The sequence below is a fragment of the Oryctolagus cuniculus genome, chromosome 14 (assembly GCF_051225735.1).
Source record: "Oryctolagus cuniculus isolate XC-2025 breed Fujian yellow rabbit chromosome 14, ASM5122573v1, whole genome shotgun sequence".
NCBI classification, from domain to species: Eukaryota; Metazoa; Chordata; class Mammalia; order Lagomorpha; family Leporidae; genus Oryctolagus; species Oryctolagus cuniculus.
Window position 1 is genome coordinate 88,954,633 of NC_142880.1, and position 17,683 is coordinate 88,972,315.

At 52.0% G+C, this 17,683-nt stretch overlaps 1 protein-coding gene across 2 annotated transcripts in view; it reads left to right on the forward strand.

Moving 5' to 3' along the window:
• The first annotated feature begins 1,766 nt into the window (after positions 1-1,766).
• Positions 1,767-17,683, forward strand: part of PIK3R1 (phosphoinositide-3-kinase regulatory subunit 1) — an 88,439-nt gene continuing 72,522 nt past the window's right edge. Inside the window, exons 1-2 of one of the 2 annotated variants that reach the window (XM_002714070.6) lie at positions 1,767-1,906; positions 12,504-13,221. In XM_002714070.6, coding sequence (XP_002714116.2) covers positions 12,888-13,221 — 334 coding nt within the window. In that variant the 5' untranslated portion in view covers positions 1,767-1,906; positions 12,504-12,887. Of the gene's footprint in view, positions 1,907-2,440; positions 2,790-12,503; positions 13,222-17,683 lie in introns of those variants that run through there. The other variant, XM_051853438.3, reaches the window with a different exon arrangement.

Below are 17,683 nucleotides of genomic sequence, written 5' to 3' on the forward strand. Positions count from 1 at the left end.
GACTGAAATTACTCAGCATACAGAAAACACTGAAGGTAAATTGCTAAAGACTGTGTCTAAAAAAGTAGGCGCAAGTAGGGATTTAATGTTGTTACGGGTTTGGGGGCAAATAGAACTCCACTGTGCCAGGTGCCTGTATCTCTTCCGCAGCTGGATATGCACAAAAGGCAGGCAGATGCGGTAAGGTTTTCGGAGTTTCTTCAGAGCTGAACATAAGGGAGACACTATGCCTCTCATAGCAGTTTCAGCTCAGCTTACAGGATTGGACCAGTCAATGCACCACTGCACAAGACACACCATCCAAATTCAGGACGGACAGTGTCTGAGGCCCATCATTTCACATAGCAAGTGTGAAGGGTGTGCCCTGGTACAGCTCTTGTTGACGTTTAAGTAGGGTGAATTCTGCAACCTGACCCGGGTAGAGTCTACGGTGGAGCTGACTTCTCCGTTAGAATCCGAGTCCTCTGTCAAGATGCCTTACTCCCCTAAGGAGAGCCAATGACTTCAGGATGGTCTTTCCTCTAGTCCCAACGCCCACGGGAATAAGCCACCGAATTCCAAGTTTGACCAAAGTCTAAGTGCTTGGTTGAAACAGATACACACACACACACACACACACACGCAAGGAAATTGAGAAAGAGCTGCAAAATTGGCTTTTGGGCACGTAGGGTGGGCCCGTGCAGGTCTCTCAAGCTGCAAAAAAGGGAATCTGGGAAGAACTCCTAAAAGGCACGCTCTTACATGTTTTAGGGCGAAAGAGAGGAGCACACCTTGCCAGGAGTGGAAGGTTTGAGCCAACATCCAGTGTTCTTGAGCAACATTATTTATTCGAGGACACTGCCTTGGAGAACCCACAATTAAGAGACAATGCACTTCACCCGAGCTTCTCCCACCCGCTCCCAGGAGCCACGAGGGGCGCGCGGTGTGCGCGAGCGCCCTACGTTGGCTCGGTCGTCTCGGGGCTGGAAGGGATCAGCAGCGGCGCCCGCCCTGCTCACAAAACTCTTCCCCTCTCGCAGACCCGCCTGGCTCCCGGCGGAGGCGGCTGTGCCAGGCTCCCGGCGTTCGCGGCGGGCCTGCGGGCACGCGTCCCTCCGGTTCACCCTTACACTCCTTCCTCGCCCCCGGAGCGCCGCGCCCGGTGGCGCGGGTTTTCCGGCCGCTCGGGAGGCCGGGGGAGCCAGGAATTGCAGGGCCTGTCCGCTTTGGCGAGCCCTGGAATCCGAGTCCTTCCCCCACTCCAGCCGCTCTGCTGGGGCGCGGGGGCTCGCAAAAGGCGGCGGTTGGTTGCAAGACACGCGGGTTGGAGCCGCAGCCAACCTCCAGGGAGGTCTGAACTTGTTCTCGGCCTCCCCTGGCCCCTCCGCCTCGGGTCCGGGAGACGCCCAGCAGCACGGCCAGGCGGCCTAGTCCGGGGCGCGCAGAGCCAGAGCGCTCCGCAGCGGAGGCTACGAGCAGTCCCGCGGCCCAGGGCATCCCCGCGGCTGGGGGCGGAAGGCGAGGGCGGCGGCAGGCGGGGGTCGACCGGGCCGGAGCCCAGCTCCCCACCCCCCGGCCGCCGGCTCCGAGCCCGGCGCCCTGAGTGGCAGCGGCGGAGGGCGTGGCGCAGCCGGAGCGGGGCGGGTCCGCGCGCGCTGGTTGGTGCGGCCCCGGGGGCGGGGAGCGCGGGGCCGGGCCGGAGGCGGAGCCGGCGCCGGGCGCTGGAGCTGCGGGCGCACGGAGAGGAGTCGCGAGCAGCTGGAGCGGAGTTGGAGGAAGCGGCGGCGGCGGCGGCAGGCGAGCGGGTCGGAGGCTGAGCGCGCAGAGCGAGAGCGGCCGGCGGGTCGGAAGCGCCGCGGAGCCGTCGCACCGGAGACTGCTGTTGCCGCGCGGGCCCCGCCGAGGAAGGAAGCGGCCGCCCGGGGAGGTAGGCGGCGGCGGCGGCGGCGGCGGTCCGGGTGTGTGCGCCCGGGAGGGGGAGGCGGTGCGTGCCTGCGTGCGCGGCTGCCGCCGCTCTCTTCCTGTCACCAGCGGCCGCTTCTGCAGCCCAGCCCGGAGGAAGCGGCCGGCCGCGGGCCTTCCACGCCGCCGGCATCTCCAGTCCACGGGGCTGCATCGGCGGCCGGCGCGGTTGCGCGCCCCTGGCCGCCTCCCGGCCCGCTTTCCCGCGTCCTCCTCCCAGCCCGGGTGTGTGCGCGCCGCCGCGGGGCGCGTTAGACCCCGGAGTTGCCGGTGAGCTCGGCTTCCCCCCAGCCTCCGTCCCCGCGCGCTGCCGAGGGTCCCTGCGGTCTCCCGGCTGCAGTTTCCCGGGGCCTCCGCCGGAGGAGAGCGCCCCGCCCCGGGGGCCCTGCAGCCGGGGCTGGGGTCGCGGCCCGGGCGTCCCCGGGGCGTGGCGGCCAGGGTCCCCCCGCGCGCCCCCAACCCCCGCCCTCCCGAGTTTGCCGCCCTCCTCTTCCGGGGTGGGGGGAAGTGCGCCTCGGGGCGGTTGGCCTCGGGGCCCGGGCCGGGCATCTGGTGCCGGCCGCGCTCGGGCAGGTTGCAGGGAGGCGCCTCCGGTGGGGTCTCGGAGCCGCCCGGAAACCCAGCTTTTTGTGACACCGGCCGAGACCTTACAGGGACCTGCCCAGCAATATGGAGCCGGCGCGGGGGAGCCGGGGAGCGTGCGAGCCGGGGCTGGGAGCTCCTCCGGGGTTGTCTGGGAAGCTCGGCCCCCGACACCCGCTTCCCGGGGGGCAGCAACTCCCCGCGGATCACGAGACAAAGGGAACGGAAAAGCCCGGGCCAGGCCGCCGGCACCGAGACGCACGCTGGTAAACCCGAATTGGAGCTCGCCGAGCCGGGGCGTGAGCGCAATGGCTGTTCCGAGTTGAATGCAGAAAGCGTGCGCGCTGGGTTGGTCGGGGAGGTTCTGCCGCGTCGCGGGCGCCTTCGGAACCGGGGAGGTCCCGCGGCCAGCGTTAATCCCGGCGCAGCTGCAGCGCGGCTGGTGCCCCTGTGCGTTCCCGGACGGCGGGGGCTGCATGGCTTCAGGGTGTGCGTGCGTGCGTGCGTGTGTGTGTGTGTGTGTGTGTGTGTGGTTCTTGTTCTATCAGGGCGAAATAGGAACGGATAAAGCAGTTCCGGGTTTGGAAGGCGGCATAAGATGGTGCTTTCAGGGCGATTGGGGTTCAGGTTTTAGCTGTGGGGCGGGATGATCAGGAAGCTTTTTGGGACGCGGGCTTTAGGTGGAATTAGGTTTTCGTATTCCACGCGCTCGTGGCACGTTTTGGCAGTCTAAGGCTGGCTCGGCGTGGGCTGGGGAAGGTTGCAGCAGACAGGTTCACTTCTGACGCGGCCTGTCAGGAACCCATCTTCAAGGTGCAGTCATGAGGAATTGGGTGACTTGTCCTGGGAGAAGGCCACCACCCGCATCTTTTATCCTTGAAGCGGGGGGGTTCCCAAAGCACCTCCTTCGCTGTAACTGTTTAACAGAATACATTGTGATGGCAATAAACGGTTTTAAAAGCAAGCAGCTGAGCGCTGCCCGGGCACACAAGTTACTGAAAGTTCGAAGAACACGTGTTTTCCCACTTTGCAAAGGAAACACAACACTGTCTCTGCAGTTTGGGAAGGTGTGTTGGATCCGAGTGGGGGTTAAAGAGGAATGGCCTGTGGAGGAGTCCCCCGGCTTTGCAGAGTTGCTGGGCAAACCCACTGCAGGCCTGCTTAGCTTTTCTGTGGCACTCACAGCAGGTGGTAGAGGGCCATGCCACTTTTTTTTCTTCCTGTAGAAATGCATATTTTTATGGTTGGAAGAAAGTGTTGTGTCCCCTATCCTGGCTTTCAAAGTGTGGTGTGCATTTACTTCTAACTCTCATCTTGGTTTGGAACCTGTTCTTAGTTGCATAACAGAACTCTTGCGATGTACACAGTGCCTTCTGCTGCTGTATCTAGTTTTCTTTTTTTAATGGTGCTATCACTGTGTCTTTTCACATCTCTGATGCTGTGCAGTCAGTGTGGAAAGGCATTCCAGTTCCCACTTATCACGTGTATTTTTCTGTGGCTATTTGTTGGGTTTCTGTGGGTTAGGCTCATTCAGTCCCCTCGGTGTAGAGTTGGTTTGGGGGAAGAAGTGGCACACAGAGTCATAGGAATACACATTGTTTCGATTATTTATAATGATGGTGGTGGCCTGCATTTATCTCTGTCACTTAAGCTTTTTTATTTTTTTTTTTTGAATCTTAAATACGAATCTACTTTATTTAACCACATTTTGTCATATTAAAGTCTTGACTGTTCCTTTCATTCAACTTTTCCAGGAATGTTGTGTGATTTTTAGGTTGGGATGTTGACTGAAATTTCCTTTTTTTTCTTCTTGGGTAGCTCAGGGGAGTAGATTAAAAAGGCAGTGCTCTGAAGGTGTGCACAATGATAGTTCAGCTTTTATTTGCATTTTGTAATTTGCAAAAATGATTTTATTGGATAGAGGCAATGAATGAGCGGACTGAAAAAAAATTGGTTTTATGGTCTAGTGGAACATTGCAGAGACCATATTTGCATTTCAGTAGCAACTTTGAATTCTGTCAGGATTGAGGCGTGTGCCATGCAGAGAAGGTGGAAGTGCAGAGGTGGCAGTGTGCTGTCTGCTCTTGACAGGCTGTCCCCTCCTCTCCTGGAGCAGGGCACAGAGCCTTGCAGTGAAGACATCTCGGGGAAGCTGATGACGAAGTTGCCTGGCAGCGCAATGGGCGATCCGTTTAGTTTTTTACATCAGAAGGTGTAACGTAAATTAGATGGGCGCTTTTTACCAAAAAGCTAGGTTGTCACTAATTTTGAAAATCCTCATTTTTTTTGCTTCATATTATCCATACTTCCACCACCTCCACCCTAATGTGATCACTTGCCAGTGCACTCATTGGAGTGACTTGCCTGAAAGAATGGCAGTTAAAGGCCATTTCATGTACATTAAGCCAAATGAACTGAAAAATTGCCTATGTAATTACTTGTAAACTTCTCTATTTGGCTTAGATTAGGTATCTTCTTTTTTTAGAAAAAATAAGGGGTAGAATGAGTGTAGTGTAGCTTTTACTGTTTTTTTTTTTTTTTTTTTTTTTGAAAAAGTGTACCATGAAAACCATCTTTGGAGATTTTATTCTGCCAGCATTGTTTTCCTTAAAGTAAATCAAGTCTGTACCCACAGGCACCTGTAGTCAAAATAGTTCTCAGGTTAATGATCAATGATCACCCTGCAGAGACTTAGGTTGGAGGCCTCTGGCCACAGGGGAGGCGGCTCCTCCAGTGGGCGCGTGAGTTCACGCAGCTGGGATGCCCTGCTCCTTGGCTCCCTCCCTGGGTGCTCCGGGGTCCCCACCCAGCGCTCAGCCCCAGAGCCGGGGCCGGGCTGGAGGCTGTACAGCAGCTGCAGAGCCCTGTTGCCAAGGAACGTCGTCCCCCAGCTGCACACTCTGCCTTGCCACACGCGTGCACGTGCGAGCACACACACGTGGACACATGCACTCACACACGGAGCCCCTTCCAGTCTCCTTTGCCCTGCCCTCTGCAGAACCATCCTGAGCCTCAGGTCGGGAGAGAAGTAGATGGGCAGGGTCCACATGCAGCCCCGTCTGTCTGTCTGTCTGTGGACTTTGAAAAGGAGCCGAGACGGCGCAGTGGCGCAGTTATTTTAGCTGGCTTCAGGGTTTGTAGGGAACTGCTTGCAGCGTTCAGAGACAATGCAGGAGGAAATCCCTGGCAAATGGCCATTCCTATTTTAAGTCTGAATTGTCTAAATGGCAGCAAGTGGCATTCAGTATTAATAGTACTGATAGTAATAAAAATACCGTAGCTACTGTTTACTCGCTGTGTAACTTTAGGCAAATGATTTAACTTTTCCCTGCTGATTTCCTCCCCTGTAGAATGAGGCTGGTCATTGTTCCTAGGCTGGTGTTAAGGACTGAAGGAGTTGATCTGGTGAAACTTGAAGCAAGGCAGTCAGCCTTGTGCGGCTGTGGATTCAGCTCTTGTTGTCAGGCGTGGAGCTGCGTGCTTCATATGTGTGATTGCCTCTCACACTGGGCTGTGGGCTAGGTGTGCCTGTTGTATCTGTCTCCCAGGGCATGCAACGGTCATCAGTCCAGGGCTGCAATCCTGGCACTGATGGGGCCCTGCCTTTATCTGCAGCTCAGTGCTCATGTTAACTTTTCCAGTGCTTGCAGGCTGATGGCACCTAAAGAGGGGTGCCTTGCCCGGGCCCCTCCTGCAGCCCATTGTTTTCACTTCATTTTAATGAGATAAGTCACATGCTATACAGTTCACACACAGTCTGTCATTTTCAACAGAACAACAGTACATTATGACATTATGTTTAATAGGACATTTTAACTTTGCTCACTTTGAGTTTTCATGATTTCCAGGGCATCAGCATTTGAAAAGACAATTTTTAATATACTGATATTAATTATTATTATTATTATTATTTGAGAGAGAAGGAGATGCAGCAGTCCATCTCCCGTTCTCTGGTTCACTCCCCAAATGCCTGCATCAGCCGGGGTTGGGCCAGGATGAGATGAGGAGCCTGGAACTCCATCCGGGTCCCCCACGTGGGTGGCAGGCACCCTGCTTGCCTTCATCAGCAGGAAGCTAGAATCCAGAGCAGAGCCTGAACGCGGGCACTCCAGTATTGGGTGCGGATGTGTCGAGGAGTACCTTGACCACTGCAGCTAATGCCCACCCTGTGACATAGTAGTTTTAAAGCCTGTCTGAGTTTAGGTGCGGTTCTTGCCCTGGACATGAGTGTTGAGGGCAGAGAGGTGGAATGTAGGGAGGGAAGGAGCCCTGCTGTGCCCTGCAGGCCTTCACTGAAGACCCATTTTGCACGGCCGCCTAGCTCATCTCATTGCTGGCCAGTCGTACCTAGGATAGAGTGTCCATTAATTAAGCGTGCTTTGAAAATGTCCTTTACTCCTGCCCGCAGCCAGCGTTTCCAGTTCCTTTCCTTTGGAAGAGGAGAATGGAGTCAGTCAGCAAAACCAGAAGCCTTTTCAAAGAGATGTGTTCAGGTCTTTTCTGAAATGCCTGCACGTGGAAGGTTCCGCTGGACGTCTGCTTGCACACAGGTGTGCGTTTGGCGCTCATGGGTTGCTGTTTGCTGGGCGTCAGAAACAGGTTTATTGTGAGGAACAGAATGAAAATTCCTTGGTATTTTAAACATACTTCCAGTTAACATGATCGCAGGAGCCAAGTAACTTCTTTTTTTTTTTTTCATTTTCAATTCTCTTTATATACAGAAGATCAGTTTAGCATACATTAAGTAAAGATTTCAACACTTTGCACACACATAGAAACACAAAGTGAAAAATACTGTTTGAGTACTAGTTATAGCATTAAATCACAATGTACAGCACATTAAGGACAGAGATCCTACATGAGGAGTAAGTGCACAGTGACTCCTGTTGTTGACTTAACAAATTGATACTCTTGTTTATGGCATCAGTAATCACCCTATGCTCTAGTCATGAGTTGCCAAGGCTATGGAAGCCTTTTGAGTTCATCGACTCTGATCATATTTAAACAAGGTTGTAGTCAAAGTAAAAGTTCTCTCTTCCCTTCAGAGAAAGGTACCTCCTTCTTTGATGACCTGTTCTTTCCACTGGGATGTCACTCGCAGAGATCTTTCATTTAGGATTTAGGTGGTTTTTTTTTTTTTTTTGCCAGAGTGTCTTGGCTTTCCATGCCTGAAATACTCTCATGGGCTTTTCAGCCGGATCCGCATGCCTTAAGGGCTGATTCTGAGGCCAGAGTGCTGTTTAGGACATCTGCCATTCTATGAGTCTGCTATGTATCTTGCTTCCCATGTTGGATCGTTCTCTCCCTTTTTTATTCTATCGGTTAGTATTAGCAGACACTAGTCTTGTTTGTGTGCCAAGTAACTTCTTTCAAAGAAAATTGTGAACTGTTGCCCATGATAAGTATGTTGATTTGTTGTTTGTTACAATAACTTATGCTCACACTAGCTTGGAGCCTGTATAACAAAACTGCCTTGATTATGTGAAAATATTAAACTGTAGGTGAGGAATATTATCCACATGCTATATGAGTGTATGTCAGATCTAGCAGTAGCCAGAGCGGATGCAGGCATGATGTTGTGCGTCTGGGAAAGATGCATCCTATCCATCTGGGTACTGGGACTCCACGAGTCCCAGAAATTTTACACAGGGGCTGCCACAAGCCTCAGGCTGCTGGGTCCTCTGCAGCTCTGGGGAGAGTTTGAAGGTGAGGGAAGAGAGCTTGTGCAGCCTCCTCCAGCTGTGATGTTTTGTGTGATATTCCCCTAAGGAGGAGCTGCACTGTTGGAAATCCTGCAGGATAGTGGCCGGGCAGCGATGGCAAGAGGGGGATACAGGTGGCAGAAGCTGAGCTAGTAGAACAGAAATGGGCAGGACGCCAGGAATGGGCAGCTTTCCAGAAGGGATGTGCCCAGTATTCTTTTATTCACTACTTTATGGACTTCTTTTGGCAATGATGCATGTTAATGAAGTCTCTTTGGAAGAGAATTTGCATGGCTGAGCGCTGGGTCTTGGACTTGATGGAGCTGCCGCTGAGTTATAAATGGCTTCTTTTTGTGCAGGTGCAGGGCAGAGCCACCTCCACTGTCAGGAATGCTGCTGTCTCAGAGTAGAAGGCAGATGCGCAAGGTTAACCTGAGAGGTCTGATTTTGCCCTGAAGTTGTAGCATCACTGACATCACGGGTATTTGGGCCTCTGTTTAGGCATCAAAGCAAACAGAGCTTGGGCAGTAGGTTGTGGTGGTGCTGATAGTGGGGCTCTGATGCCAAACTGTTCCCCAGGTCTAAATTCTGATTCTCCCTCTCAGGAGCTGAGTGTTACCGCGGCCTAGACACCAAACTCTCTGCCCTTCAGTTTCTTCATAAGTAAAGTTTGAAAATATTTATAATACCTACCTTGTATGATTATCTTGAGGATTAAATGGATTGGCTTCCAATAAATTAGATGATGATTGGAATGGGGTTAATAGTATATAGTATATTATAATAATATAAATCTGACAATATTTCAAAAAGTTTATGAAAAAATGAAGTTAAAAGATAAGCTTATTTGGAAGCAACAAGCTTTGAAATCCATTGTTTCTGCTTCGTACACATTTTCTACTGACTTATCCAAGTGCCCTCCTGTAGGACCCAGGAAGCACTAGATGGTGATGCAGATGACAGTGCCGGGAGAAAGTGCGGTGTGCACTAGCCTCATCTGCCTGGTTGAGGCCTCTCTGAAGTCAACATCACGGGACCCAGTCTCCACCCGAACGATTTGTGTGCCCTCCCTCTTGTTTTACGGTGTTGCTCTCAAACCACTTAACTGACACTGAATCATGGCTGACCTTGACCTGTTTACCTTGTCCTCTGCACTGATCTTCCTGGTCTTGACTGTGGACGTTCCAGAGACTGGAGTGGTGGTTCCACGGACAGCCCTAGAGTGGCAGACGATTTGGGGTTCTTAGTAGCAGACACAGACCCAGAGTTCTGCACACGTTGTGTGTGTGTGTGTGTGTGTGTGTGTTGCAGACTCTGAAAGGAAGTGACAAGGCACAAAGCGGTTGCTGTCCTCTCGGCCTCTGGCACTCAGAGTGGACACTGCATCTGTAGAGTCTGGCTTCCTTAAAGTCATCTGCTGCCCCAAGGATTTTTTTCCCCTTTGCACAGAGTTAGCTTCAGGCAGATTTTTTTTTTTTTTTTTTGACAGGCAGAGTGGACAGTGAGAGAGAGACAGAGAGAAAGGTCTTCGCCGTTGGTTCACCCTCCAATGACCACCGTGGCCGGCGCGCTGTGGCCGGCGCACCGCACTGATCCAAAGGCAGGAGCCAGGTGCTTCTCCTGGTCTCCCATGGGGTGCAGGGCCCAAGCACCTGGGCCATCCTCCACTGTACTCCCTGGCCACAGCAGAGAGCTGGCCTGGAAGAGGGGCAACCAGGACAGAATCCGGCGCCCCGACCAGGACTAGAACCCGGTGTGCCGGCGCCGCAAGGCGGAGGATTAGCCTAGTGAGCCGCAGCGCTGGCCAGCTTCAGGCAGATTTAAGCACAGTTTTCAGCTTTGCAAAACCTTGAGAAGATGTGGTGCCTCTTCTTATTACAGGGTCCCCTGGTGAGGGAACATGCTAGCCACATGGGTGTGTTGTGGCCAGGAGCTTGCTTCTTGGTGGTGTAGGGATGCGGCGGGTGGGGTGTGGGTGTCTCAGAGATGAGAGACAAGATGAGAGGGAAGGGAGGGAGAGGGAAAACGCAGTACAGAGGTCATTATACTTGAAGAATCCCACCAAGCTGCCCCACTGGGTGGTTGAAATAGAGGAAGTGGTAGGCAGCAGCTGGCATAAAGATCTACCCACCCTACTGGTTGAGGATTATTTTTTTTCAAAAAGACATACATTGCCAAGGAAAGCTAACAAAAATTTCAAGGCAGATTTGGAGGAATTAAATTATTCTTAGGCACATTGCCTGGTTTCCAAGCATTTAGGGATATGCAAATTTTCATGTTCTTTAGCGTTCTGTGTCTTTTGTACCGAGTACATTAGTACTAAAAATGAGATTTGCTACTTTTACATTTTGGTGTGAATTTATGCAGTGAATGTTTAATTTGATGCTGGATCTTTCAAAGGGAGAGGCATTCTTAAAACAGATAATGTAGCTTATTTTTCTCATGCTCTGCTGGCTGCTTTGTTGTTTTTTTTTTTTTTTTTTTTTTTTTTTCCTCTGATGACTGAAATGCAAAGGAGAGTACTATCCCCAATTAATATTCTTGCTACACAAGGTTTCCAGTGTTTGTTTTTGCTTCCTTTAATATGTAACTCTCCTAAGAGTGTTATTGTATTACAGCTAAGAGGCTTCACCCTTGTAAAGCTGACTATTTCACACTTCTGAATGCCAGCATAACCATCTGTGATTTGCGTTTGCTTCGTAAGATGCCCACGCCGAAGAGTGGCTGTCATGCTAAACCTCGGAAGTAGTCCCCTCCTCACAACTTGTAGGAGCTCTCTTGGATGGGAGATTCTGTGGCTGCTGTTTTTATTGCTTTATCCTGCTGCCAGCTGAACTGAAACCTGTTGCTGTTTATAATGAAGATAGCATTGAGAAATGAACCGAGCCCAGCGTGCCGTGAGCCTGCTGTGCCTTCCGGCTTGTACCTCTCCAACCTGGAGCCTTGATTGCTGATTTCTCTGCCTCTACTAGGTTGAAAATCAAAAGAGAGAAAAACGCTTCCATTCCCCCTTTCTCCTGCACTAAGTTATCTATTGTCACTTCCTCCCTGATTTTTTCACTCCTTCCAGTCTGGTTACTAGCCTCTTCTGAGCTGGCCTCTGCCTGCCCCAAAGTCCCTGAAGATCCCACAGTGGGCGGAGCCCCAGACTGGCCTGGTCTCCTAGGTCTCTGCAGGGCTCATCTTTTCCTGCCTGTGCCCTCTTATTTTCTAGGACGTTGCATGGCCTCTCAACCTTGGCCTGCTCCCTTTAGTTGAATTCTTGGACTCTCAGTGTTTGGTCCTTGAATCTTCGTTTTCTTGTGGGACTTTTGCCTTTTTTTCCTGGTGAGCTCCTGTGTCCCGCTGAGTGCAGACTTGCCTGGTTGGTGACCGCCTCTCTGCCTTTTCCCTCCCCTGAATCACAGCCCAGGTTTCCAGGCAGACACTAGCAGGCTCGCAGGTGAACCTGGCCGCCTCGGCAACCCATCCGGCCTTCTCGCTTCTCTTTGTCTGATTCTGGTACAGGGTTTTCCTCGTAAGAGCAGGAGCGGGCACCCCTGTTCCTCCCTTTCCAGTCCCTCATGCCCGCAGTCACGACACCCCACCCATCTCTGCAATGTCCCTTCCTTGAGTTCTCCGCTTCCCACACCTGCTGCCGCCACCTTGTGGCTGCCTGCCCAGCTCGCTGCAGCACACCTCAGCTGTCCCACCTCGGTGTCTCCCCCACCAGCCCCTCCCACGCACAGGGGTGAGCCTGAGATTCCTCCAGGGCGGCTGTGGCCCTGGTGCTGGCCGTCATGGGGCACAGGTGTCCATGACGCCCTCCGGCCCCCTGCCTGTCCTCACCCGATCCACTGCTCCCATTTTGGCTTCAGCCGGATCGGACTGCGTGTTCTCACTCTTCCCAGAACGTGAGTCTTGCTTCATCACTTCTGGACCTGGGATCGTGGCCCGCATTCCATTCCGTGCTCAGATCCCCGCAGTTAGATGTGGCCTCTCCCACGTTTGTACCTCGGAGTATTTGGTTTCTGCCTCTCCCCTGGGCACTCACCTGGTGTTAGAGTTCCCGGTGTTCCAGCCTTATCTGTGATGTCGCCACAGGCCCCGCCCCTTGTTCTTAGAAGGCAGGGACCGTCTTGTTAATCTCTCTCGTGTGTTCTGTGTCGAGCCGTAGCACACTGGCGCGTGTGCGTCTGCCAAATCGATTAAGTACTTGTTGAGTGGGAGGAGAAATTGAAATTCACACAGATGGCAGAGTGCAGTGTCCATTCATAAGCCTTCTTTGTCGTTTGCTAGGTGAGGCTCGCGGTGCGGAGGGCAGCAGTGAAATCGGACGACAGATGGACAGTGTGGCCAGAGCTTCAGAGAGGATCGGGCCTGGCCGTGAGAGGCAGCCCCGAGTCTGGGTGTTGACCAGCTGCTGAAAAGGAAGCCAGGGGGAGCCGTGCCACGCAGAGGAAGTGGAGCCCTGTCTTCACTGCACCATTGATGGAGGACAGATGGACAGCCGGATGGCCACTCACGCCTCCCCTTGAGCTTCTGGAGAGTGCCTCTTTGCGGTCGGCCGGACACCTAGGAGGGTCCGGGACTCTCTCTGTGACCCCGGCGGCCGTGCAGAGGTAGAGGCGGCCCGCAGTGCGCGTCCTGACCCGGCTCGTGCACGCCTGCAGAGCTGCCGACATGAGTGCCGAGGGCTACCAGTACCGGGCGCTGTACGACTACAAGAAGGAGAGGGACGAGGACATCGACTTGCACTTGGGGGACATACTGACTGTGAACAAAGGGTCCTTGGTGGCGCTGGGCTTCAGCGAGGGGCAGGAAGCCCGGCCCGAAGACATCGGCTGGCTAAACGGCTATAATGAGACCACGGGGGAGAGGGGCGACTTCCCGGGGACCTACGTGGAATACATCGGAAGGAAGAGAATCTCGCCTCCTACTCCGAAGCCCCGGCCGCCTCGACCCCTTCCTGTTGCGCCAGGTTCTGCCAAATCCGAGGCGGACAGTGAGCCACCAGGTCAGCATGGATGAGTGATTGCTTGGAGAGCCCGCCCCCAGCCCCACCCCCGCTGTGTTGTCTTACGGAGGAGTCTTGGGTTTGTGCTGGGCTCTGGGCAGAACATCCTGGCACCTTGCCCTGAGTTGATGTATGGTGTGGAGAGGCTTGGGCGATCATTGCACAGCTAGCAATGTGCGTGTGCACCTGTGTGTGGGGGGAGGCGGTTAGGCGTTGTTGTAGAAATTGGGAAATGATATTGGAAAACCCTTTGAGCGAGTGCCTGCCAGCACTATTATCAGAGCTGCCATGCAGTGAAACACCTATTGCATTCTCATTGTTGCCGTTGGTATTATATGTGGGGAGTTCAAAAAGTACATGGAAAATTGGAGTTAAAAGGTAACTTTATATTGGTGTGAAAATGTTGTTTTAATATTTATTTACTTATTTATTTACTTATTGAAGCTTGAGTGACAGAAAAAGAGGGAGAGAGAGAGAGATCGTCCATCCATCTACTGCTTCCTCCCTAAATGGCTGCACCAGTAGTGCCTGGGTCAGGCCAAAGCTAGGAGCCTGGAACCCCATCCGGGTCTCTACATGGGCAGCGTGCACCCAGGTTTTTTGCTATCCTCCACTGCCTTCCCAGCATCTTAGTAGGAAGATGGATTGGAAGGGCAGCAGATGACACTCTGAGACAGGAGGTGGGCTTAACCACTGCCCTGTGGCACCTACTCTGATGTGGAAATGTTTGAAAGCCCTGCCTATGTGGGGTCTGTAGCAAGTTCGTGGAAAATGGCTATTAGGAAAGTTCATGTATTTTGAAAATGTATGGACTTAAATCTTTTAAAATTTTTTTAAAAAATTTAGTTGTGTTGATTTGTGAGAGAGGCAAAAAGACTCGGAGGTCTTCCATCTGTGGGTTCACACCCTTGATGCCCACAGTAGCCAGGGCTGGACCAGGTTGAAGCCAGGAGCTAAGAATTCAATCCAGATCTCCTATGTGGGTGCCGGGGACCCAAGTACTTGAACCATCATTGGCTGCCGACCTGGGGTGTGCATTAGCAGGGAGCTGCATTGGAATAGGAGGAGCCGGCATTCTAACCAGGCCCTCCAGTGTGGGGTGTGGATGTCCCAGGCAGCATCTGAACCACGGCCCCCAGTATCTGGCCCTGAACGTAGCTTGTGTTGGCACTTTTTCCAAGGACTTTGAAGTGTCCTCCGATCCAGTCATTTTGGGAAGGTGGAGGGTAAGTCTAATGTAAGTATATTTAGCATTAATATGATTTCTATGGAAAAATGTAGAGGGTAATAAAATGACCACAAAACTCGGCAGAGAAGAAACGGTTGTTTTTATAACCGGGCATCTACCTCTTGGTTTCCTCTCCAGGAACACTGTGGCTGCAGCAGAAACCCAATCCCGTAGTTGGCATAAAAATGAAAGGAGCTCTCGTTCCTCATCAAGGCCTTGTAGTCTGCTGGGCTGTCAGGACGGGGAAGCGACACTCACTGTTTTTCTTAGCTGGAAACCACCTGCGTGCAGAACGCCACCCCCGTCGGTTGGAGGTGGTCGGCACTTGAGCTTTGTGCACAGCTGTCTGTGTACCAGTTTTCCTGGGTTCAGTTTCGCGCAGAGATAAGCCTTCTGCTCAGCTTTCCTGTGAACGTTTTGTCAGGCGCCGGTTTCCTCCCCAGTAAATCACAAGCTTTTTTTTTTTTTTTTTTTTCAGGAAGTAAGAACGAATTGGGAGGTGCTTTGACCTGGGTGGGCTGACTATAGTGGTTACATATTGAGCAGCCCAAGTATGGCAGCACAGGGTACTTCTGGAAGGGAGTCAGATGCTGATAAAGTCACGCCGCCTCTTTCGTGCCGGCTTATGCGACACAGATAGGGAGACAATGGGGAAGTTTAATCACATGTACATGTAATTTTGTCGACCATTGCATTTCTTACAGTTTACTTAGCAGATTTATATACAGAATCGTTTCTCCACCAAATGACATATTTTTTATTTGACTTTCTGGGTTTTTTTTTTTTTTTCATTATCAGCTCCCTAAAAGGCCAATTCAAAGGAAGAAATCATTTAATTTGCTCCAGAATTCAAAGACATACAGAGTCATAAAAATATCTCAGTTGAATTAAGGATTATTTTAAAAAGAGGAATAAGGGTACATTGTCAAGATTAGTGACAAAAAGCTTTTGCAGAAATAGATTCTAAACTAAATTCCATTTGGATGACTGCCAGCAGGTGAAATTTTAGTTGGATGTAGTACACAGAAAAGTTTTTCCATATTGGAAAAACGATTTTCTCTTTTGAAGTCCTGAACCATTTGTGAGTGCTTTCTTGCTCACGTATGTAGTGTGGTGACAATTGGGATTCTCAGCAGGCTATTTGTTTTGGTTTTCAGGCATGGAAAAGCAGAATAAAATGAGCGTTTTTGGCAGAATTCAAGAAAGAGCCCCATGATATGTGTGCAGAGTGTTAGAAAGAGAGACACTGCCTATAAATGAGAAATTAGGAATAACTGAGAGGTTGAGAAGGCAGTGTGTGTGATGGGCGTCGGGAGGTGACACAGGGACTATAATAATAAATGTTAGATTTTTCTAGAAATATTAGTCTTGTGTTCTTATCCACATAGGATCGCCGTAAGTGAGAATTCACTCGCTCCTATGAAGGCTGTGTTAAATTGAAATGGGGAGTAGTGGTAGAGACTTCTATTTGTGGGCATCTATGGCTTCGGGTGTATTTGAAAAGCCTCTGCAGTGAAGAATTGTGTGATGGCCAGAAAGCATAGTTCCTTTCTTACTGTAGTGGAATCTTCAGCCCTCTGCTTTCCCCTCCCTGGCCTGACTTAGGCCATCTCACAGGTGCGGCTACCTCTATGTCAGTTAGAAGGCTACCCGGGAGGCTCAGTCAGGTGCAGTTCTTGCTGTGGGCCCTTGGCACAGCACACTACTGGGCAGCAGAGCCAGCAGGGGGTGCTGGGAGCTGTCCCTGTGCAAATCACCTGTTCTGTGTCCTGCCGAGCCTCACCGCCTTCTCCCGCAAAGCAAGCTGTCTTTCGACTCTGGCCAGAAGTAGCTCCTGCAAGGGATGTTCCTCCCTCTAGAATAAAACCTGCTTTTCCACTTGTAGTGCATCTTCCCGGAAATAAAGCTGTGAAGCTTACTTAGCTGCTGGCTGAAAAGAGGCAAAACCCATTTGCAGTTCCTGTTCCCAGGTGCTCTCAGGAAACTGCTTTCTGCCCATGGACTTGTGTTCAGCCCCTGCCTGGACGGTCAGTGAGTTTGTTTATCGGATGGGCTTTTGCACTGAGATTCACTCCTGCATCCCTAGTTTGTGCTAGAATGTGAAATAGAGACCTGCTGTCTTGTGCCTCTTCCCCTGTTAGGGCAGTGCCTCGATGGCCCCGTGTGGGCAGCCCTTCCCCTGACGTGCACGCAGCTGACCCTCTCTCGCCTCTGCTCTGATCCTCCTCCTCGTGGAAGCTGGCTCTGCCTGGCCTCTTTCATGCCGGAACCTGCCCCTGTGCTCCTGCAAAGCATTTGTTACCTTCCCTGCCCTGTGATTTTCTCACTGTGCTCATTGTTCATTGTTCGCTCTGGTAGATTGTAAGATCTTTGTAAGGTCTTTGCAGGGCTGCCAGCGTCCTAAGCACCCTGTGGGTAAATGCACACTGCTGAAGGTGGTCGTCTGGCTGTGTCAGGTGCTGCGTGGCTTCTGAAACCAGCCACGCGCTGTGTATGTCACATACAGGTTGACACTGGGTGACGGCCCCTCCTGCGTTTGGAAAACGTGGCTTATTTTTGCTGTGCATATTGTTCCAAGCCTTGGCCTTGGCCTTGGCCTTGACCATTGCTGCTGGGATTCCAGAACGCTCATGTTCCAGCCCAACACTTGGGACAGGTAGTTCTGCTGGTTGGAAAGTAGGTTCAAGTGACAGTGCCTTGAGCCACTGAAGGCAGGTGAGTGGAGGGGTGCCATCCACTGTCAGGAAGGCTGGGCTCCTGAAAATGCAGGCCTCTGGCTCTGTCCACCGGAGGCCACTTGGATACCGACATTCCCCTGCCCACACACAGCCGGCTCACCCGGGCGCCCGTCTTTCCTCTTTTGTATGGGGCGGGAACTTAGGGGGGAGTAAAAATACATTGCTCTCTTTCATCTGTCAGCTGTCTGGTGGGGCTGTTTCTCAAGAGAGTGGATTTAGCACACCCTTTGAGATCCTTTGGTTAAGGGAATTAATTTAGGCTGGTGGGTTCCGTGCAGAGAGCTGACACCTGCAGACTGGAGGAATCATGCAGCGGGTGCCACGCCCCCCTTTCCCAGTTGCACTTCAGGCGTGGACCGTGGGTCCCAGCTGGTCCCACATGTAAAACCTAGAGCATGCATTTACTGTGACCTGTTTGCGATTTTGATCCATAATCCCTTATAAACAAATACAACGAAACAAGGGCTGCAGTGGGCAGGTTTGTTTTCATGGTTTC